The 23,208-nt window shown below is 39.7% G+C and overlaps 2 protein-coding genes across 3 annotated transcripts in view; one reads left to right on the forward strand and one right to left on the reverse strand.

The window, feature by feature from the left end:
- LRP2 (LDL receptor related protein 2) overlaps positions 1-1,473 on the forward strand; it is a 109,718-nt gene extending 108,245 nt beyond the window's left edge. For both annotated transcript variants that reach the window (XM_033065246.1, XM_033065247.1), the window contains one exon: positions 59-1,473. In XM_033065246.1, the coding sequence (XP_032921137.1) occupies positions 59-220 (162 nt within the window). In that variant the 3' untranslated portion in view covers positions 221-1,473. The remainder of the gene's footprint in view (positions 1-58) is intronic.
- Positions 1,474-3,689: 2,216 nt separating this feature from the next.
- Positions 3,690-14,537, reverse strand: DHRS9 (dehydrogenase/reductase 9). The gene is given in 5 exon segments (XM_033065073.1): positions 3,690-3,940; positions 4,743-4,906; positions 8,324-8,582; positions 10,131-10,461; positions 14,490-14,537. Coding segments are annotated over 5 exon segments (1,053 nt in total).
- Positions 14,538-23,208: the final 8,671 nt, after the last annotated feature.

A 23,208-nucleotide genomic window follows, 5' to 3' on the forward strand; every position in this document is an offset into this window, starting at 1 on the left:
GTTAATGTTGGATGTATGGTTTATTAGAATGTAATTGATTTTATGATTATTGTTTCAGATGGAAAAGGAGCAGCAACAGGACACAGAAAATGTCCCTACTTGTTCTCCTTCACTGCCTCCCAAGATTATTCTGAAGCGAGACCAACCTCTAGCTTACACAGCAACAGAGGATACATTTAAAGACACCGCCAATCTTGTTAAAGAGGACTCTGTGGTATAACTAGGTAACTCATTTAGGGAAAATTAGACACATCCATTTGCACATATATTTTTTATAAACAGAAGAGTAAGGTTCACATTCAAATGCTTTATAAAAATATATACATCTCTTAGCCTGTGGCTGGAGATGTACGTTGAAACAATGCCTTGTTTTTTTGACAAATGCCAATTTCTATTTTTATGAACAACTATCATGATGTACTATATGTATATCTTTGCACTGAAGCTGTCTGAAGGTAATGTTATAAATATATTGTACATTTGTAAATTTTTTTAAGATTATCTTGTTCAGTGATGTTGCTAGTAGAAATTTGTATGGAATCGGTCATATATTTAGGGCTAAATTAATTATATAAATGCTTAAAACTAAAAAACAAAAAGAACCAAACAAGGCAAATATAGGAACATTACTGATTTACAGGGTGTTTAGAGTGTATCTTTTATAACAGCACCTTTTAAAACTTCTGCTGGTGCTCTGGGCATCTTTGCCACCTATTTTATATAGTACTGTATAAAAAAATGGGTATCACTTTATCTTGTGTTCAACAAAAGATGAAAGAGTCAATGCAGCATTATTATGCTGAATAGTTACCTGTGCAAAATGTTGTTCTTACAACGTTTCAATTGCCTGAGATAATTTCTTCTCAATCTATAAGACACATACTTTTCCTCTAGGTTCCAATTAACACAATTCCATTGATAGTATTCCTATGAAGACTGGATATATTTAGATTTTTGTGCCACAACTACTTAATGAGCTTTTCTCTTGCCCATCAATGGAATACCTCTGTTCTTGGCTGGAGTCTATGGAACTAATTTGTACTATGAGGTAGCTAGGTTTCTGTAACAGCTTATTTCCAAACAGCAAAATATGAAAGATATTGGTTCATTTCAGAAATTCTTCAGGTGTTTTTTAATGTGAAAATTTAATTTTATTGACTATTTATTTCCTGCGGTGGATATTAATAGAAAGGGAAACAATTTCTACTAATGCAGTCTTTGTAGTTATCTGGTTGTTCCTATAAACCTCCATCAGAATATACTGTTGATCTTTCTAGCTCTTCTATTAATTAGGCAAGATAGTTTTCACAACAGGAACCATTTGAGAAAACTCCGATTACAGGACCATGTTCTTCAGCATTCCCAACTAGCTACTCATATAAAAAATTCCTGAAGTTATAATCAATGAGATTTTTACTATTTGATTGTTTTATATCTAAATTCTCAAAATATGCTATTTCTAATTAGAATGCTTGTAATTACATTGTAACATACTCTGATTAGAAAAGCCAACTGGAAATTGATGCTGCTGAATAAGTCTAATAAACATATTATTTTATCACATTCCTATTCCGTAATTTGTGTTGAGGCTCTATGTACTTTTTTCAGTTGTGGAGACTTCAGTGCACTCTGATATGAAAACTACAGTGCTTTAGATAAAGTCTAATAAGAATAGTGCTTACTACTTCACACAACTGTCCAAAGTTCTTCATGTAAGAGGTTGTCTTGATACTGACATTGTATCTCTCTAAGTGTGAAGCCTATTACACACATTCAATAAACTGGCCCTTGAAACAGGAAACTGAAACCCCTACTATTCAGAGACTGACAATCAAGGTAGTACAGACATAAGTGATTAAAACCTTATTTCAATTAACTTGCAAATCTGATTTCGGAATTTGATGCTTTGATTTTTTTTTTCTTTAAGTACATTATATGTTTTTAAAAGCATTTTTTTCTGAGTGCATTAATGTAGAAAATTACTTAGAGTCTGCAGTGCAGTAGACACATCAGTAAGGATTTCTTTGAGATGCAAGGCGCTGTTCTTAAGCAGAGGATTCACAAGGTTTTTTAATGGGAGAAGGCAGGGCTGGCCCTTCCAAAAGGCTTGCCTGAAGTTGCATACCATGAGAAAAAGGAGGGTCAGTTTTGGGAATAGTCTTTGTCAATTCAAAGATTAGGAACCAGCATTGGTGAAAACTGCTAATATGTCAGCCAAATATCAGAAATACCTTTTTATTCCACCTGTAATAATTTCAACTTTCCAGAAATGGAAGAAAACAGTCCCTGGCTGACTCTGTAGTTAGGTAGTATGTAAGTTTGGTTGTTTAGCGTATCTTAGATTACTAAGTTGAACTGGGGCTCCTCCTCTCAGTAGCATAGCTACTGTGTACCCTTCTGATTATGTAAAATTTAGGGACTGGAACTTTGTACAACAGAAATTTTATATTATACTCATAACTTCATTTTTCACTTGTATTCTTTTTCCTTTATCAGGACAGCCCCTGCTTGAATTCTTAAATTTTGGGCTCCTGTTTCAAAAAAAGCTGATTTTTAGAGATTTTAACAACTGTCTGCAATCTGCAACTATAGAGCTGATCAATTATACCATTAATTTTTTCATGTACATTCTCTTTAGAACTGCCAGGTCAGATAGAAAGATTTCTCTCTCAGCAGGTATTTATTGTGAAATGAAGTAAAATAAATTTATTCTTAAAGTCATTTGCTAAAGAGTAGAACTTCGATGAAATACTTAAAGGTTACTAAGACTTTTTACATACTGTCCTTTTTTTACCCATTGCAAACACACACACATGCCCTCTCACACACAATGATGAAACTTCTTTTCTTATGTTTGGAGTTCTGACTTGCACATGGTATTTTTTTAAGCTTAATTGAATTTCACATTAATGATTAATCACCATCACAGCACTTTAGCAAATAAAACCTTTACCCCTTCAATTTTAATATCTCTAGGAGCACCGATTTGTGAGCCTCTGCCCAACAGCTTAAGATATATAGTATACAGAAGGCACAGTAACCTCAGCTAATGTTTTGCCACTCTGTACAACTGAAAGAATTTGCTATAGCCTACACTAATGACTTATTTCATCTGATAAGTGAAATAATAATCCTTTTAACTTGCAAAACACATTGAGGGTGAAACATATATGAATGCATATTGTTTTTGTATTTTCCCCATAAACTATATTTACATTAGGAAGGAAGTTAAAATATGCATTTTGATACTCTGTGTGCATAGAATGGTGGAGATTTGATTTTTCCCTTGAATTGCATATCTGTAAAATTGCTTGTGATTTTTTTTCTGAAGAATTGAACAATCAAGTGGTCAGATACTATAATTGTAATTTAAATTGGAATTTACTGCAATAGCTGGATGTTGTTATTATCTGACTTCATGTCTTGTGTGAATAGTATTAACTAGCTTTGTAGCTAAAAATTTTATGAATGCAGATCCTATAGGGGTATAATTTCTGAGCAACAGCCTTCAAAAACATGCTGGATTTACAAGCCTACCTGCAGACTCAGAATTTCAGGTAAGGTGGGGTGAGGGATGGAGAAAGTGCTTTCTGAAAATAATGTTAACAGTCTTGTAACTGGTAAAGAAGAGGGCATCTATTTTTGATAGGATAAGTATTTATTTCTGCACAGATGGTACTGTTTTAATACTAGACATTAATTAGGACTCCATGAACGGGTCTCCTGCTCTCTGCTGGAACCGGAAATGTAATGCGCAACAGCGTATCAGACAAACAGCTTGGGGCATAGGAGAGAAACAGCCAGAAGAACTTTGCATCCCATCCAGCTCCATATCGTGTCCTGGGGTGCTTTGCTATCAGGGCATGTTCCATGCATTTTATGACGTTAGAAATATCATAGTCACACAGTCTTTTCACTGATGAACTTTGGGCTTCTACATCTGTAAACAAAAACATAATCCTGAAAGCATTTATATGCAACACCTCTGTGAGAGTTCTTTATATCCAGAAGTTTGGCTATACCTTCAGGTTTGCTTTAAACTACTGTCTTGAGTGCTGAGAGCAGAGACAATAAAGGCTGCAACACCCAGAAGTCCAAGAAGCAAAAACCTCCCTGGCCCATAGTGTGAACCAGCTGTTCTGTACAGTATGTACTGTGTCACACTGCACTAACTTTTCAGATATCACTAAGCAACAAATGTAGCATCTGGTCATAGGTCATTCCCGCTGGGCATCCTACCTGAAAGTACTGAGGGACTAAGAAATGTTGCATGACCTCGTATCTAACTAGTCTCATGTGTCAACTAATATCTCAGGCTTCATCTAACATACACATAGTAAAGAACAGTCAATGATGGGTCCTTAATGAGCATTAACAATGTCTAGTAAATGTTCACAGAATCACAGATAGGCTGATATTGAAAGGCACCTCGGGCACCAAGCCCCACGACTTAAGCTGGGGTCACCTTGACCAGGCTGCCCAGGACATGTACAGATGGTTTTGAATATCTCCAAAGATGGGGACTCCACAACTGCCCTGGGCAACCTGTGCTAGTCCTCAGTCACCCTCACACTGAAATGTTCAGCAGGAACATCTGTGTTTCAGTGCCCATTGCCTTGCGTCCTATCCCTAGACAGTCCTAAAAAGAGCTTGGCTTTGTTGTCTTTACAGCTTCAATTCAGCTATTTGGATATGTTTATAATATCCCCTCTGAGCTTTCATACAATCCTTTTTCTACTTACATTCAACTAAGTATTTTTCTCCATAGGAGTCCCTGATCTCAGGAGTCAGTCTGTTCCAAAGTTTGAAGAGGTATTTCTCGATGATATCTGAATTAACTTCTTCTGCCTTAAAGAAACCATGCTCAACAATACTTACTTTCACTCCAAAATGCTGCATTTCTATCCTAGAAGAAGAAAAACAATAATCTCCCTGACCACCCGCACCATTTTGACTAAAATTTTGCTCCCACCCCGGAAATGCGGCTTACACCAACCCTGGAAGTGCCAGCCAGGGTGTCGAGCCAAGCACCTGCCAGTAAAACCCAGGATTTCGCGATTGTTACAAATTGGTTACTCTGTTGCGTGGCAGGTGGGGCCAGCTCAGTGCCAGCAGCGCAGGATGGGGAGGGAGGCAGGGGCTCCCTCCTTCAGGCATCGCAGCCCGGAGGAGAGGCAGGGAGCTCCGTGCTGACATCCCCGCGGCCCGGGGCAGAGGCGGGGGCTCCGTGCTGCCATCCCCGCAGCCCGTGGGGGAAGCGGGGGGGCTCCGTCCCTGCCTGCCCCCGCGGGAATGGTGGGGCTCCTTCACCTCCTGCCGCCGTCACCACGGGAGCAGGGGGGCTCCTCCCCCTCCTGCCACTACCGCCGCGGGTGCTGGTGGACTCCGTCCCCGCCTGCCATCACAGGGCAGCGCTAGGCCGGGGCGAGCGAGCCTGGCGGCAGCGGCAGCCGGCCCCAAGCGGCCCCGCTGAGCGGCCCCGACAAGCTGGGCTACCCGGCCCCGTCGGCAGCCCCGAGCAAGCCGAACCTGCACAGTATAAGCCGAGTGATTAAACCCAGCCAGCCCACGATTCTGTTACTATTTGGCAACTTTGTTGCATGCGGGTCCTCGCTGCGAACAACAGAGCGGTTTATAATCAGGTGCGGCTTGTGTATGGACAAAGAACGAAATGTTGCCAACACCCGGAGATGCGGCTTATAGTCAGTGCGGCTTGTAATCGTGAAATTACCGTAAGTTGAAAATCTGCCATATTAGTATTTGAGACTTTGATTCTTATCTTCATATATCAGAATTATTTTGAAATGTTCAAATTACCTTCATATCTAATTTGTTTTTCTGTAAAAGCAGAGCAGACAACTGAGGGGAAAAAAAGCAGTATCAAGTAGATTCACAACTCTCCGGGTTATTTATGTTGGAGTCATACAAAGGATGTAACAGCCAGGTGCATCTTAGTCATGCGTTATCATACTAAAATTTTTGACAATTTCTGTATATTATATTATAGTATAGTATAGTAATACATGTAAAATAATAACGATATAACAGTATAGTATAATATAATAATACATCCTATAATATCTAATAATATATTATTATATTATCATATATTGCATTATTTTATTATTTCTGTATATTTTATATATTGGACAATATACTGTTGCATCATTTTAGTTCACAGCAACAGCTTATTATTAAATGTCAGAGAAAAAGTAAAAGTGAAAAAAAATTTCAATTGGATTAGAACTTTATTCTCTATCCTATGGTTAAATGATTTAATGTTAATGCAATAAAGGTTAGTGGATTTCCTTTTAGTGCAGTTGTCTCTTGTGGGAACCCAGGACATCCCTCTGACTGCCTTGGATGGCTTGAGACCCTGACAGGGGGCTAAGAAGCGTTGGCATGGAGCCCAAGACCCCTGTGCCTTTGATTTCAGCCCTTGGGAAAAATTACCACCTTTGCATGAAGAGTTACAAGTCACAAAAAATAAGTAGAATAAAAGTTAGTTTATCACAAGGTAAAATAGTAAATTTTTAAGATTTTTTAGAATAGGGGTCTGGGGACAAGATGGAGGAATGTGGGCATGTTCTGTCCTTCTTTCTCCTTCTTCTTGGCATCCATCTTCTGGATGATGTTGGCACTTTTAGATTGGTTTAGAGTAGAACTAGAGTGTACAATATAAGTGATAGGTATTGGAAGATAACTGTAAATAATGTTCATGTAGTTTGTAATATAAAAAGATAATACCACCCTAAAGGCAGGCAGTGTGCCTTGGACTGACCTGCTGAATGGACCACAGTGGTCAGGAAAAGAACTTCTTAGGTAAGATAAAATAAACAACCTCTGGAAACCACAGAAGAAGAGTCCTGACTCCTTCTTCAGTGCTCGGGCTGGGCTACCGAGACTTTTAAACATACCAAGGTGGTCATCTCGAGCTCCTGAGAGGCCAGCGACAGTCTCTATGTAATTTCAAGTTGCAGTGCCACTCCTTTGGGGTGAAAATGGCTTCCTGGGCAGCTCAAGAAACCCAGGCAGCCATATTCTACAGGAATGAACCACATGTACAGTAATGTCACAATTACAAGCCGCACCAATTTGACTAAAATTTTGCTCCCACACTAGAAATGCGACTTGTACTCAGGAGTGGCTAATATGTGAATAATTTTCTGACATTTCCAACCCCGGAAGTGCAAACCGAGGTGCCGAGTCGAGCAACCTGCCAGTAAAACCTGGCTTTACGCGATTGTTACAAATTGGTTACTCTGTTGCGCGGCGGGTGGAGCCGGGCTCCGTGCAGGCAGCGTGGGGAGGGGGCAAGGCAGGAGACTCCCTCCTTCAGGCAGCGCAGCCTGGGGGAGGCAGGGGGCTCCTGTCCCTGCCTGCCACCGCTGCGGGTGCCAGCGGGCTCCATGCCCCCCTGCCACTGCGGCGCAGTGCTGAGCCGGGGTGAGTGAGCCCAGCGGCGGCAGCGGCTGGCCCCGAGTGGCCCCACCAAGCGGCAGTGCCGAGCTGGGCCACCTGGCCCTGTTGGCAGCCCCGAGCCCTCTCAGCCCGAGCCGAGCCAGTAAACCCTGCCATCCTGCGATTCTGTTACTATTTGACAACTTTGTTGCACGCGGGTCCTCCCTGTGAACGACAGAGCTGCTTATAATTGGGTGTGGCTTGTGTATGGACAAAGAACAAAATGTTTGCCAACACCTGGAGATGCAGCTTATAGTCAGTGCGGCTTGTAATCAAGAAATTACTGTACATTGACCATTAATTTCTATTTCTTTGGGATATATGCTTTCTTTAAGTAAGTAGTCTTAATGTTTTGAAACCAGCTTTCCTAGTCGTTCTGATTTATGAAGACTTGACTCACTGGGCTGGGTCTTAGCTTTCTAGCAGCAGTACAGTAAAACTGGTTTCAGCAGAGAGTGCTCAGCTTAATTTTCTGAAGTTACAATTACCTTTAGTAGTGTGACTGCTGTCTGGAATCACCCAGCCCAGATTGTTGTGGAGAATATAACTTGCTCAAGAAACTGGATATCTCACCAGGCTATATTGCTGATTTACTTTCAGGTATGCACTGGATTCACATGCCACAAGAAATCTGCACACTAACAACTTTTCTAGGAAATGAAAATTTTCAAAGTGCAGTTCCTGGGTCTGTCCATCGTATTGGAGATTGAAATGTTAAAAATGTGACCAGTCCTCTTATTTTCCTTTTCCCCTTTAGGTAAAATTTCCAGAGAAGAATCAAAATGGGCAAACATACACTCATCCTTCCTCAGCATGTCTGGAATCTGCTCTTGGATTCATGCATGTGTTTCTGGCTACTCACCGTAAGGTGTCAGAGAAAGCTTCTATGCCCCATTTGGCCAGACTGTAGCCACCACCTACAAAAGCCATGAGACCTTTGGCATCAATTAGATTGACAACTCTTCCCTCAGCTTTTTTCAGAAGTGGCAGAAGCTTGAGTGTGATTTCAATCAATCCAAGCAGGCTAACATCCAGCACTGAATGGAAGTCTTCAATCCTCAGCCAGTCAGTGGGTCCTACAGGTGCTGTTCCTTCCGCATTGCTCACCAAGCCAAAAAGCCCTAGGAGAAATGCAAAACTATTTATTTCAGTGTATGGTAATATCTTATCCTGGAGTATCATGTGCATTGGGAACCAAGCACACAATCTGCAAAATCTTCAGTCAGATGAATACTGTTATCTAGGGTTTGCTTGGATGATCTACTTTGTATACTGGTAAAATTTGATGAAGAGCATGGGTAAAGTGTTAAAGGAAAACTGTTTTGTTTGTAGATGTGGGCCACCATGCTGGGCCTTATTATCCAATCTACTCAAGTATGTAGGTTCCTAATACATGCTTGTATTCTTGTGAAAATCAAACAGTCGCATGGAAGTGGAGAGACTGATTTTTCTGGTTTGGGGTCTAAAGGTCTGAACCAAATGTATGGAATTAGTCAGTGCTTCTAAAGATACTAGCTTAGCCCTGTGTATTGATAATACTGCTTTACTACCTTTGTAAATTACTCGAGGAACTTTAGATAAATAGTGACGTTTCCAAGAGTTTGCTGAGGACAGCCTGTGCCTGAGGGAAGAGGCCGAAAGTCCAGCACTCGGCCTCCATAAAGTCTCACACACTGAGGTGACAGCTTTAGCAGTGGCTATCCTGGCTGAGAACCTGTGGCTTTCTACAAGTTGAGAGCAAGAGCCTGCTGGAGGGGGTAAGTGCTAATAATTTTTTTAAACTGCTCTCAATCTCTGCATTCAAGAATGGTCTGTAATACTCATTATGAGGCTAAAAGTCTTTTGAAAGCTTTGAGGAGAAAGTCCTATGGTAGAAGATATGTTTTGCTGGTTTAGGTACCTAATTTATTAATAAGCCTATTGAATACTTGGTAAAATTGTGTGTTACAACTGGTAGTTAGAGTGCTGTGGTTCCCTTTGGTAACCTTTATTCTAAGCTCTCAGTGGTGATAAATGTGTATTGCCACAGCTGAGTATATTTGCCAGGCAGATTTTTTAGCAACCTTTACCATCACTGAAATCTCTAAGGTATCCGAGAGTAAGTTCTTCCTCTTCTACAAGACTGCTCAGAGGTGTATGATAGGGGTAGTGAGAGCTACCTATGTAACAACTCCAGAAAACTGGCTGAAATTGCAAGTGTTTAACTGTTACAGTCAGTGCAATTGTTGAGAACAGTGCAAATGTCAGACTATTCCAGGCATACAAAAATATACTCTTCTGTTTACTAGAGGAGGGCTGCAGAGGCACTGAATTAACAATTGTTAACTGAGTGGGCTGAATTTGTCACAAAAATTTTCTGGTACCAGTTAGTACCCTCCTTCCACTGACATTCTCCAACTACATCAGCAAGAGTTTAAAAAACACCTGGGAATGATCTGGTTTTAACAGACTGAGCAAGTAGATTTTTAGGCATCCTGTTGGTGAAAGCAATGGGCAGTATTGCTGGAGACAATATCTTTGAACTGAGAAATGACAGAACTGAGGAGTGAATGTGTTTCACTAGTAAGATTAAAAATGCTTCTGCAGTGAGTAGAGAGGCAACAGAACTTTTAGCTAACCAGATTTGGTTATATTGAATCACCTTTCTGAGAAGTTCCCTTGTCACTTACCCTTGCCAGCTGTCTGTTCAGTCACAAACACCACAGCCCTGGCAATGCTGTTGGAGTCTGCTAAGTTCAGATTCACTGTCTTCAGTGAGATTGAAGAGCAGGACTGTAACTCTTGGCATCCTTTTTCTGTGGCACATGCAGCAATGACACAAAATCCCTTTTTGTCAAGCCATTTAGCCAGTGAGTTTCCAAGTCCAGTGTCACAACCTGTTATGAAGACATGCTTTCCATTCAAGTTTCTCACTCTGTATCTGTCTCTGATGATCCAGTAAATGGTAAGAGAAAGTATGGAAGCCAAAATTGCTATGTGCAGTGAGTCTGAAAGTGAGAGCTACAAGCAAATAAGTTAATGATGTAGAAATGCAATGAAGCAAACTCAGCCAATCCTCCAACTTCCTGAGACACAACTCCTGTAAGAGGCTTTGTTACTCACTGCAGCCCTTCCAGACCACTGTATGTTCAAAGAGAGAAGGAATAGGAGCTTTGGCACAATGCGATTGGGATCCATGAATAATGTGTGCCTTAGCAAGACCTTCTGTATCTTTCTTTTCAATAGATTTTCGCTCTTTGCAAGCTTTGCTGACCAGACTTTCTAGTCACCTCCTTTAAGTACATTTCAGACTAAAAGGAATTACCTTACCAATTCTGAAAGTTCTTTTTTTGGGGACATTGGTCATTATTTATGCTGATACTGGAGACAGAAATTCCCTGGGAAAAAGGGTGATTCTCTTTGACCACTTGTATGATGCTACCCAGGCTGATTTTCTAATCTGTAACATGGAAGCAGAGTGACCCCCAAGAACAACCCAAGAGAAGTGAAAGCTTCAGTGATGGATCTGATGACTAATTTGTGACTTGTGTTGTGTGATAGAGAGTGATTTGCTCTCTGCCCTTTAGACAAGGTAGACTTTGAGGCAGTGCCTGAATCTTCTGTCACTTGTTGACTGTTTACCAGTGACGATACACAGCACATACTAAAACAGAACATACTATATAGGAAGTGTGTTTGTATAAAGAAATATGCAAATGCATGGAGATGTTGACATCAAAAAAAGGCACTGAGGGAAACTCAAGGTTTCCTAACTCTGTTGGGGAGGATAATGTTTGCTTATTACAAAATCTTTTGATAAATGTAGAATACAGTTCTTGCATCTAAATTCTTGATAATTGATTACTAGGTTTCTATTTGTATTTTGTTTTTTTACAAGAATTAAACCAAATTAATTCATTAAGACAATATTTATTGAACCTCCAATAAGCACATTCAGACATCCTGTTAAGAGAAACTTTTTCACAGATTCTAAGCAGTCACCTAGGTACCTACACATGTGTAGATGTGCAGACATCTCACCTTTAAAATGTGACAGTTTTAGGGGCTGTCTTCTGTGTAACATTATTTCTATCTCAAGACACGAACATTAAAAGAAGCTCAATGTATTAGGCCTGTTTGGTAGAGCCTGTCTGTTGTTCTTGTTCATATTGAGTTCATGGACTGATTTGCATTTTTATTCTGATCCTAAATTTTGCTGTCATCTCACCAAGTAGGTATGGAAGAAATCTCAGATTCTGATAGTGAATGAATGTTGAACTCTTATTAAATAATTAAATCAGTTAAAAAGCTATAAAGTATAATAAGTGACAACATTCATTACCACTTAATTATCTTGAATTCAGTGCCTCAGTAACCATCAATATGAACTTCTGAGCTATTGACTAATGGTCTCTGATTTTAAAAAGTTAAGCAAATATATACAGGTAAGAATTTTCTTCTCCTTCCACCTCAGTTTACAGGAGGGCTTTCACTGAATTTTTGGGATGTTTGCGCTGCTTATTTTCATGTCCCATCTCACTGATGTTTTGAGGTTAATGTAATCAGCCCTCTAGCTCAGGTACTTTGCTTAGACACTTTGCTTTCTTGCTGTGAATGCCCCTGTTAGATTTGACAAGGATTGCAGTGTTCTTGAATGTGTGTACTTTGAAATCATCTTTGTAATTTTTCACTGTGTTGGTGACATTTATTTTCTGAGAGGACTCAGAGTGTGCTCTGACAAACTGCCACTACAACTATGTGAAAGCAATCAGGCTAATGAAGGCTTCTGTGATGTAAAATAAAGTCTGAAAACAGAATGTTACAGCAGCTGATCATAGATCACCCCAGTCCTTTTGCAATGATGTACCAGGCAATGATAATTTCTTTAGAATTTGGAGCAGAGCTAGACACAAAAGGAGAGAGGACTGCTGTCACCAGGCTGTGGTAACCCCATGCTATTAAATTGCAGCAAGGTATTTGGCAAGCTAAGTGCAGTGATATACACACATAACTTTAGGACTCAAAATTCCTTTTTTTCCAATACAAAATTAAACAAAATAATTAGAGTTTTAGGCAAACAATTAACTTAATTGAAACCAGGACCTGTAAATCACATCTTCCTTTCTTGGTTCTGCTGGAGGGAGGAAGCAGTGGACAGTGAGCTTGCACTACTAGAAAGCAAGTCAAATTTGTAACTGGGCTCTGTAGATAAGTCCTGGAGTGCTTGGCCAGGATGCCAACCTGGCTTCTGTAAGGAAAACAGATTGCTGTGGGATTGCTCTGCTGGTGTTAGCCACTGCGTGTATTCAGCAATAATTGGCACAGAAGCTCTGTAAGACAAAAGGCTCTTGGGGAGACAGCTGAGAGGGCAGCAATGTGGAGTCTCCACTGCTCTTCTTTTCCCTGTCAGCCCTGGGCCAGTGTTACTAAGTCTGTAATTCCTAACTACCTAATTCTTGCCATGTGCTAGCGCTCCTTCTCCAGTAACACACTGACTTGGGCGTCATGGTAGGTTTTACTCTGCTGGAACCTTCTTCCACTATGTTTTCTGCTAGATTATGCCATTACTGCTGGAAGGAGCCTGGCATCAGGACCAAGAGAAACAGTTGAAACTTTCTTTCATGAAAATCCTCTGATTCTGTGAACGTGCAATGTTATCCAAAACATCTCTTTTTTGAAAATTGTGAAGTTCTACAAAAGCCAAAAAAAACCACTTGACTTCCAAGATCATATCGATTTTGAAATAGCTGCATGGAGTGGCAAACAGTGCATTTCCAGAGAAAATGTCAGCATGATATTTCAAGAGTATTGATATATCTTCATAAATATTGCATTTGGATTAATAATGTAGCCAGTAAATAGCTAAAGGCAAATTCTATTTTCCATCAAACTTTGATATTTGCCTGACAAATTGAGAACTTGGGTGTTAGATCTTGGCTTTTCGTGCCTACACATGTGCCATTATAAAAGCAATTGATTTTAAGGAAAGGCAGCATGACTGCATTGAGAGTCCTCTAAGATCCCTAGATGACTGCAAAGTTCAGCATCCCTCTGCTTCTCTGCACTAAAGGAAACTGAAGCACATAGACCCCATATCGAAGGAGGATATTAATGATTTACTCCCACAGGAAGTTTGCTTCTGCCAAAGAATTTCAGTCTGGGATGAAGTCTGGGGCCTGTGTGCGCTTTGGATTCCTTCCCCCGCACTGTGCAGGCAGTGCAAAACTCCAGAAGTCACAGCTCTGCAATGGGTAGAATGACCTGCCAGGCATTCTGAGGAAGAACTGCCAGTGGGAAATTTAGGCACTGTGGTTCTTCTGAATGAGCACTCTCGTAGTACACAGTGGAAGGTTCAGATGGATGTGGCAGCACACAGCAAGATCATCCAACAGCTCTCCAGAGTCACCCTTCCATAGCTACAAACCTCTAGTTTTCATTTAATTAATTGAACAAATTGGCAGGCACAAAACATCAGATCTCTTACTCTTAGGTGAGCTATTCCTGCACATGCGGAGCTTTGCACTTCTGTTCCATGGAAAAGGAGTGCTTTTTTGTATGCTGTGTAAATATGCGATTATTTGTTTTGGTGGTCAAAAGATAATTTAAGATATTTATTAATATGTTACTTGAAAAGAAATATACCTCCAAACTCTCCTACTCAACATTTTGTAGGGAGATGAATGTTGTCTGGTACAGTGAGTTTTCAGCATGATTGTATCTTCTTTGTATGGTTTACACTTCATATTTTTACCACAGCATCACAAAAGCCCCAAGAAAACAAAACCATTTAAAACCTTAGGTCACCGAGCCAGTATATGAAAATTAAAGGAGATAAAGATTCCACATGTTGGTAAGAGCATTTCTGAGGTAGCATTTTATTCAGACCTTATAGGTGCTAAGATAAGCAACGTTAAAATTACTCTAGAAAAGAAAGGGACTGCATATTCTCTTGTCTGTGCACTAGAAAACAAATGCTTAGCTCTCTTAGATATCCTGCAAATGATATAATAGGTACTGCTCACTATAACAATAGACATGGTTCTACTCACATTCTGGGGAGACATCTGCAAACTCGGTTTTTACCTCCAGATGCTCATGAGTTGCTTCACCAAATATTCATTTCCAGTGATGGAACATAGAAACTTGCTCATAAACTTGTGCACCAAGACCCATGTGTTGGTTTAAAAAAAAAAAATCTCATAAATTCTGTGTCTAGTGGTACTTTTCTTATTGAGGCACATCAGCAGGGCCCTTCTCCCTGCTACTGCTAATGACTTGTACTGTGATCTCTGTCTATTTTAGGGATGTACTTGGTATTAGTCTTCTGGCTATGCTCTATGCCTGCCTAACCTACCTATGTTGTATAAGCATTACTGGCTATATATAGTGATTTAAAGAGCCTGGGGGACTGTCAAGGCTCATTAAGGAGAACTAATCTACTGAGCTGAAAGTACTGATCTGTTCTTTGTCTGGAAATCAGGAGTCCTGTTGATTTAATAGAGCTTGCTTCAGACCTCAACCTTTTCTCTTTCCTGTGAATGATGTTATTTTTGATGTGACTTAATCTCTTAACATACCTCTTTAAATTACTTTTACTAGTCGAGGGGAAGTTTTTTGATATTAAGAACAAACCAATTTCAACCTTTCTCAAATAAATGCTCAAATACTACAAACTGTATGAACAGCATCTCTACAGTTTGAATGGCCACAGATGCTAACATAAGATTGCTGGGTGTCTTGTTTGCTTTATCTTTGGCCTGGTATCTGGTGGGCACTTCTGATTCCAGCTCTTCTAGTACTACTGCATAAACATGGCAGCAGAATTTATTTTCCCTTCACACGTCTTTTACTCACAGTGCTGTGCAGTGCCAGCTGCTGCAGTAAGAGAGGAGACTTGGGCAGACTGTTCTCAACAGCAAAATGAATGAATAAGCTTTTTTGTGAAAATTTATTTGAAACGAACAGAATGAGTAGGAAACTAAAACTGAGAAAGCCAAGTAAAGTGGTAGGATGGAGCTGGAAGTGATCTTGCCCATACAGTTGAGTGGATGATGGCAATGGCAGCCTGTCCCAGACTAGCTGGTGACACATGGTCTGACTGGTCCCTGACTAGAGCTGAAGAGTTGTTAGTTCATTCTCTGCATGGTGGGCAGCTCTTACCACCCCACCCCACCCCCATTTTCTCTGCCTGCTCCCTTTGGCTTGGGCCTGGAAATTATTGCTTCTTTTGCCACTCTTGAGTGACACAAGCTGTATTGGTTGCTACTGTACTTTCAGCACTCTTGGGGCAGTCAGGTGGTGCATTTTGTTGGAGATGTGGGGTTCAATGGTGGCTGGTAAAAATTTCCTCTCCAGGACAAGCCTGGCAGAAGTGCCTGCATAGCCCTGTATGGCCTGATTCTAATGACAGGCTCTACAGTGTGGTTGGAATGACCACAGAACAGTGCTCCACCAGCATGCAAAACCTGTCACAGGGAAACACTGCTCAATCAGTGTCAGGTCAGGGGTCCTGCTATTGTGAGTAGCAATCCTTTGCCATGCAAGTGTAGGAGAGAAAAATATGAAAGGAGTTTCTCTGCCTATACTGCTGTTTTTTTCCTCAGCAAACTGCTTTTGAACTGCGGAAAGTTATTTCAGAAAGCTGAATAGAACCTTCTTAGCATCTCAGAAAACATTAAAATGGGGAATTTTCCCAGTAAGTTCCCTTCTTCACAGAGTATCCTCCAACTCTCTCAAAACACAGCATGTAGGGGACCTCAGTGGAAAATAAATTACATAAGGAAAATGTGAGCTCTATTCATAGTTTTCTGTTAGCTTGGCATGAGACAGGCTTTTCTTTGCAGAAAGCAAATCTTGACTGTCTGATTTCCTAATGATTCTTTAGGTTTATTTTATAATGAAATCCCTGACTCTTAGAAAGGAAAAAGTGCCTTACCTGAACCATAACATTGGGGAAGGAAATTTGGTTTTCCAGGGAAAAACAAGAAACTAGAGTTATTCCTGCTGGACAGGTGAAGGTGTTGAAGCACATGTTGTTCTGACTCTAACAAGCAAACCAAATCCAGGTTCTGTGGATGTAATCCCCCAGGATGTTCTGACCTTGTGGACGTTATGGGTCTTCCCCCATGAGATGTCCCTTCTAGTCCTCAAAAACATGTCTAAATACATTTTCACCTGCCTCATACAGCCTTGTGAACAGATCAGATTTTGCTACTCATAGCACAAGACACCATGGTTTGCTTCTTTGCAGAAGTCACTGGCTTTTGCTGGCATTTGAGAAAATGAGGCATCTGGTCCCAGAAGAGTAAATGTCAGCAGAACCTGGTCCTCCATACAGTGAGAAGTAATACATTAGGCAACTGATATATTTTCCTGCATTTCTAATTTAAATAATGTATTTACAGCTAGTCTGCCCTGTCTTAAATCCTGTTTATATTCTCTTATAAATGTTAACATTTGCAGTGATAGTGTCTCATAGCAGCTGGTGGTATACTTGTGGTCTGACGGGGACTGAATTCAACCAAATGAGCTTTAATTTCTAAAGATAAAGATCAGAGTAGGTGGTGTCGTTTCAGTTTCTTTTTTCCCTAATCAATCCTTTTGATTGAATAATCTTGGTGGAGAAAAGATAAAAAGCTTTAGCTTCTAGAAAGCCTCTGTGTGAAACAAGAAAGTCCAAGGATCAAAAGACAAACAGCCCCTGCTCCAACACGCTTGGCAAGTGTCTGTTCTACAGGTCCTGAGCAGCAGCTTCATCACTGGGGCTAGCAGAAGATAGGGACTTGATTTCTATTTGATTTCTAAATAATTAAACAAACAATAATGACATAAAACCACATTGAGCATATTGATTAATCAGCAGATAAAAGTTTTTCTATTTGGGAGTTCACTCAAAACTACATGCCAACATGAATAATTAATCTTCAACTGAGATTTGAATAAATCTTTCTAGACCAAATATGTGTGGATAGTCATATTGTGGTGCAGATGCATTTAAGATGAGCTTTTCATGTGACAGTATTTCCAAAAAGTCAGAATGATAAGGAGTTATAGTGCTACTTTGCAAGGCTTTCTCAGTGAGAAATGTATTGCTTCTTTTGACAAAAATGTCTGGAAATTGCCTCACCTTTTTGAAAACACTCCTTTATGTATTGCATTTTAATATCAGGGAGAAGCTTGCTCCAAAAAGCCTCGTTTTCTTTTTTAAAGATTTTGTAATCTTTGCTGGATTACCTAATGCTGTTTTGAACAGTCTGGGTTGAATGCAACAAACCTTTACTCCAAAAACTTTCATATCTTTCCTGAAGGCAGCCCAATTATTTAATTGCTTTAGACATTATTATTATTAATACTGTTGGATTTTTTCCTGTACTAACATTTCTATATCTGTCTTTATATGACACTCAGCCCACAAATAAATCAAGGTTTATTCATGATTGTGAACTTTCAGCTTGTTGTCCATAAATGGAAGGGGCGTGAGCTATCTTATCTGCTTCCCAGAGTGAGAATGTGCTTGTACAGTAGCTGACAGAGTATTTCAGATCCTAGTTCTCAATGCAGTAGGTCATTAGTTATCTGACTTGTCTGGAGGACTGGCTGGCTGCCTAAATGCAAGTATGTAGAGACAATTTACATATCTTAGGAAATCCCTCCTTTAGAGAAGACCTCTGGCTGGTGGTAGGGTTTATTCTGACCCCATTTGGTATCTAGGTAAGTGTTTTGATATCCAAAATGGCACTGTATGTTTTTAAAGACACAAATTGCTCTTTGTGCTACAAGAAGCCACCATGGTAGTTCCCAGAATTAGTTTCCTGTGTTCTTTAGATATTTGTAACAATTGTGATAATTAAGAGAAAACACTTCAGAGAAGAAAACTTAGATAGAATTTATTATCATGCAATAACTCATGGTATGTATTTTTTCTGGATGGGTGGCTATGAGAAATTTCTAGGTGAACTTTCATGTTGCAAAGACATCTCAGTGTGAAATTTATTTGGATTGATTTGGAAAACATTTCTGAGCCCTCAGAAATTTGGGGGAAGAGGGAAAATATAAAATGTAAACCTGCTCATATCAGCTCTTAGAGTTCAGTAATTAATACTTTTGCCGGTCTGACTTTGCTCACAATTTTTTGAGGGGAAAAAGAAATAATTTTTGGAATGAAAACAAGCATAGTTAAAATAAAAGCAATTTTTCAAGTTATAAACAATTTTATGAAGAGATCAAATGTCAAATGGAGATTGGAATTTAGCAATAAGTATAATTGGTACTATGGCACATCATAATAGACCAAGTCTAAGACTCAAATTTAGTGGAATCCACCCAATATGATCTTGGGCCTTTGCAAGCTCTATTGCAGTACTGCTCCTGCTGAAATCAATTAGCACTGGGATCAGCAGCAGCATCTTGTCTTTCACAGCTTGTTGGGTCAGACACGTGGGATTTTTTTGATTTTCAGATGTTTTGCAAGCAGTATTCCAAAACAGTTACATTTAGATTTAGTTACATTTAGATTTGTTCAGTAGAGTGAATATGTAATTTTTGCTTTTGATAGAATGAGTGATAACTTAGAGGTCATTTATTACATGCATTCAAATTTTAAAACAAAACTACACTTGTTAAGAGGAATTTATTTCATTTGTTCCCTAGCTGGGTAACACAGCATGGGAGGTACTGGGCACTCAGTACCAGATAAGCATGTGAGTGTAAACAGTCCCAAAGAAGATTCCAGGAATTAGATATGTGTTCTGACAATGATGTGTTGATAACCCTGACTTTTTGAGCACATTCCCAAATATTTATCTACCACTAACTAGATGTATAAAACATCCCTCTAAGTGAGATCTTTCATGAATGGTAACAAACACAGGCTTGTCAAATGTCAAGTAAAATAAGCTGTGACTGTGGTATATATGAGTATTTGGAATAAAACTCTCCTGGTGATATAAGAGTGAGACTGAGGCCAACAGGCAACAAAAAGTCAAGCAAAGCAAGCAGGACCCAGAACTTTTCCCATTACAGTGGATACTGAAGTAATGCTACCCAGAAAAATGTTTCACTTTACTGAAACCTTTGGTTGTCAATGCTGAACTCTCAGGAAAGAAGGGAGCAAGTACTGCCTCTTTGCCTGAGAAGCAATAAATTTGTACCACTAGGCTGTGGGAGTTTGCCTGTGGTCCCTGAGCACCGGAGGGAAGGTGCAAGTTGGAGCACTTCACATGCTGAACTGAAGCTTAGGCTGTGTGAAAACATCAATACTGCAAAATACATTTGGGAAGAGCCTGCATATCTGGGATTATACTCCAATTGATTTAGTAGTGAATTGATAAGTAATTATTGATGATGGATGAAATTCTGCTTAGAGAAAAAGTTCAGTTATACTTCTCTGTAAGCACTCTTGGCCCAGAAAACAGGAGATGTCTAATGCAATAAACTAAAAAACCAAAAAATTTAAATAGTTTAAAGGAGTAAAGAACTTTTTTACACACTGCTTATGGACAATCCATCTCTTGCAGGGCAAGATGCAATAAAGTTGCACTTACTATGGTCAAATTCTCCTCTGGCTAAGCTTAACTTAAAAGGAAATTGCAATCACCTGACATGTTTTTAAGCACAGTAAGAGGAACAGGATCACTGCTTTCATTTTCTGCTTGTACATCTGCTTTCTGCTCTGACATGGCAGGTTCAAGATACCTCCATTTTTACTGCATGCCCTATGGCTGCTCAAGGTGCTTTGCATAAATACATATGCTGATGAAATGCAGCTTCTTGTGCTGGCTGGAAGTTACCCAGAGTGTTGCAAAAGTTGCTATTGAGAGATGCTAGTTTTTGTTGCTTTGCTTCCTCTGCAGCATCAGTAGCGAAGAAGGTATAAAAGTGATTAGGTAACTGGCTTCCCTGTATAGTATTTCAGATTTCCTTTAGGTCAAGGAAATTTTTCTCTTGGTGTATTTGTACATGCAGAAAAAATCCAGTACACAGGCTGGCTTTCCTTCACTTGCAAACCTTATTAAAATTACTATTTTCCTTATAATATCCCTTACTCTGCTTGGAACTGCCATATTCCTTCACTGAAGGCTTTGTTTGCCTGCAGCTGTCTTGTAATCTGGGTAGTCCTTGGCTGTTGCTCATCAGAGCCAGGGCCAGGCTTGCTTCTGGAAGCTGTGTAGAGACCTGTCTCCCTTGGCACAGAGGGACCATTGTTATCCTGACACTCCTGCCCACCCACACCTGCCTGTCCTGAGACTTTGGCCAGGCTACACCGCTTGTCTGCTAACACTTGTACAGGGCCACAACAGTAGCCCAGGGTCAGAGACACCCTGAGAATAGTCCCTCTAGAGAAGGAGGCAGAACTGTGTTTCATCACACTCTACAGCTAGAATGTACATTAGTAAATCAGTATTAAAAAAACAGAGTTTTGGCTTGATCTGTAATCTGGTCAATAAAGAAAAAGAAAAGCCAATTTAGCTGGATTGAAGGAAAAGGCCTATTTTTGCTGTGACAACAGACATATCTACAAACATGGCACTTAAACTGAGGGCTTTAATCAGTGGGTGGAACTTTGTATTAAATTAATAAAAGTGCTGTAATTACAAGGTTTTCAGTTAGAGTGCTCTTCACAGTCTGTTTTTTCTCCAGACTGACAGGTCCAGTCTGTCTGAGTCATCCAACTTTGCAATGATAAAGATCTACCTGTATTTTTTATACACGTCACAAAGCAAAATGAAAAAAACCCCAAAGGGCTCATCAAGAAAAAAAATATTTTTCTATATTTTCCAAGAGGGAGAGTGATAAGAGGCATTCTGGGAGAAGCCCCAAAGGCAATTGTTTGGCAGCATTCGAGAGTGATTGGGAACACTGAGGCACAGGGGAGAGGCTCACATGGACATACCAGCTTCTGACAGCAACAGGGCAGGTGACCTGTAGGGCTGGTTACCTGGAGCATGGGGCAGGCACTCTGAAAGGTGTCTTTTTTTAATAAATTCTTTAACATGTAGAGTTACCTAATTTGGATATAAAAGCTGTAGGTTTGGTGGTTTGGGTTTTTTTTTTAATTTATAGTGTTTTGTTTGTTTGGGTTTTTTAAGGAATGTTGTTGTTATCCCTGCTATTTTTGTTTGCACAAGTATTTGGAATGGAGAAAATCTTCTTACTGGTTGCCAGACTTGGGTAGGATCAATGGGAAAAGTAAGTGCATGTCCTGCTTCTGGTAATTTCCATGAGGAGATGGTGAGAGGCTAATTATAGAAAAAAGGCTACTGGAGGTAAGTCAGTCCTTGCTACCTCCCTCCTGGCCTTTCTGCTGCACTCATTCCAGGCAGTATTTTCTGGTTTCAGAACAGTAGATCTTTGTGACCAAGAAATGAACTTACTATGGCTTAGTGTCATGATTTAAACTGTGAGAGAAGAAGCTGATTTGTTTCTTTCTCTGAGCTACCCTCCCATCTGGAGGTGCCTGCTCCCAGCAAACAACAACTTGGACTTGTTACTTTTCATAAGAAGATGAACTCACCTACACAGAAACGTTCCATTTATGCCCCTAGGTAGTTTCCCAGTTTCACTGTGAGGAAAGTGCCTGCTATTCCTCATTTCAGGATTAAGAAATGTAGTTTCATTGGAGATAAAAAAAAAAAAAGGAAATGGATTTCTTATCATCTTGCAATAAAAAATTATATATATCCAGCCATCGAAAGAGGAATTCTTGCTCATAAGAAGACAATAAAGAAGGATACTTCTTAAAGATCGTTGGATAAGATAGTAATTTTTTTTCAAAAATTATACTGTATTGTTTGTCCTCTTTGTAACTGTAATAATTTTTTAAATATTAATTTCATAAACAGTATTTACACTCTAAGAACAGATGTGGACCTCATTTGCTGAATAATTCAAGCTGCAAACTGTATCTACTTTATTTCGAGCGCCCCTCATCTCAAGTCAGGGTACCAGAAGAAAGCTGTAACTTGCCTTTATTTAGAGTTCCCTTTACTTTCATTTTTGTACTATTTAGGTGCAAAAATTGTGATAGCATGTGCAGCAAAATAACAAAAAGTATTTTTCAAAAATGGGGAGAAATAATGGAGCGAAAACAAGTTTGGTTTTCAGAGGACCAGAGGTCATAAAGATAAAGCATTGTGCAGAACGGCAAGCATACTGCAGCACTGAGATCTGCTGTACATTCTGACACTTTGAGGAGCTTTTGCTCCAAGTGAAAAATCCAGTGTTTGGCCTGGATCCACAGCATGCTAGTTACAGAAATAAATTTCTCTATGAATAGTTAAAAAATAACTTAATGGAACATAAGAGCTATCTTCTCAATGTCTTCTGTCAGACAAGAGTCCAGACTGCTGTACTCACATACAGATTTTAGTGCAAAGCACAGAAACAAGTCTTTTATCTGAAGTCTCATCCTACAGTGGCAGACTGGTGGCAAACTGTGGCTACCTACTTCTCCACAGCTGTGAGCTAAACTCCTGGCTATCTTTAGAAAGGATTTTTAATTTGATTTCTGCTACTATCTGTTGTCAATATTGGAATAAAGATCAGTAGGTAATAAGTTACATCTTAAACTGAGAAGTCCTGTGCCTAAAGAGAGTACGGGCTTTCATTTCTTACTGAAAAATTATTTGTATGGAAATAGTACAATCTATTTTTATTCAATTTGTCTTACAATACGTTGGAAAAAATCCAGAGAAGAGAGAATAACTTCATTTGAAGTGGTAATTTGCTGGAATAAACAACTACTCAAGTTGAGGAAACAGCAGTTATTTT

Source organism: Catharus ustulatus, chromosome 7 (assembly GCF_009819885.2).
Source record: "Catharus ustulatus isolate bCatUst1 chromosome 7, bCatUst1.pri.v2, whole genome shotgun sequence".
NCBI classification, from domain to species: Eukaryota; Metazoa; Chordata; class Aves; order Passeriformes; family Turdidae; genus Catharus; species Catharus ustulatus.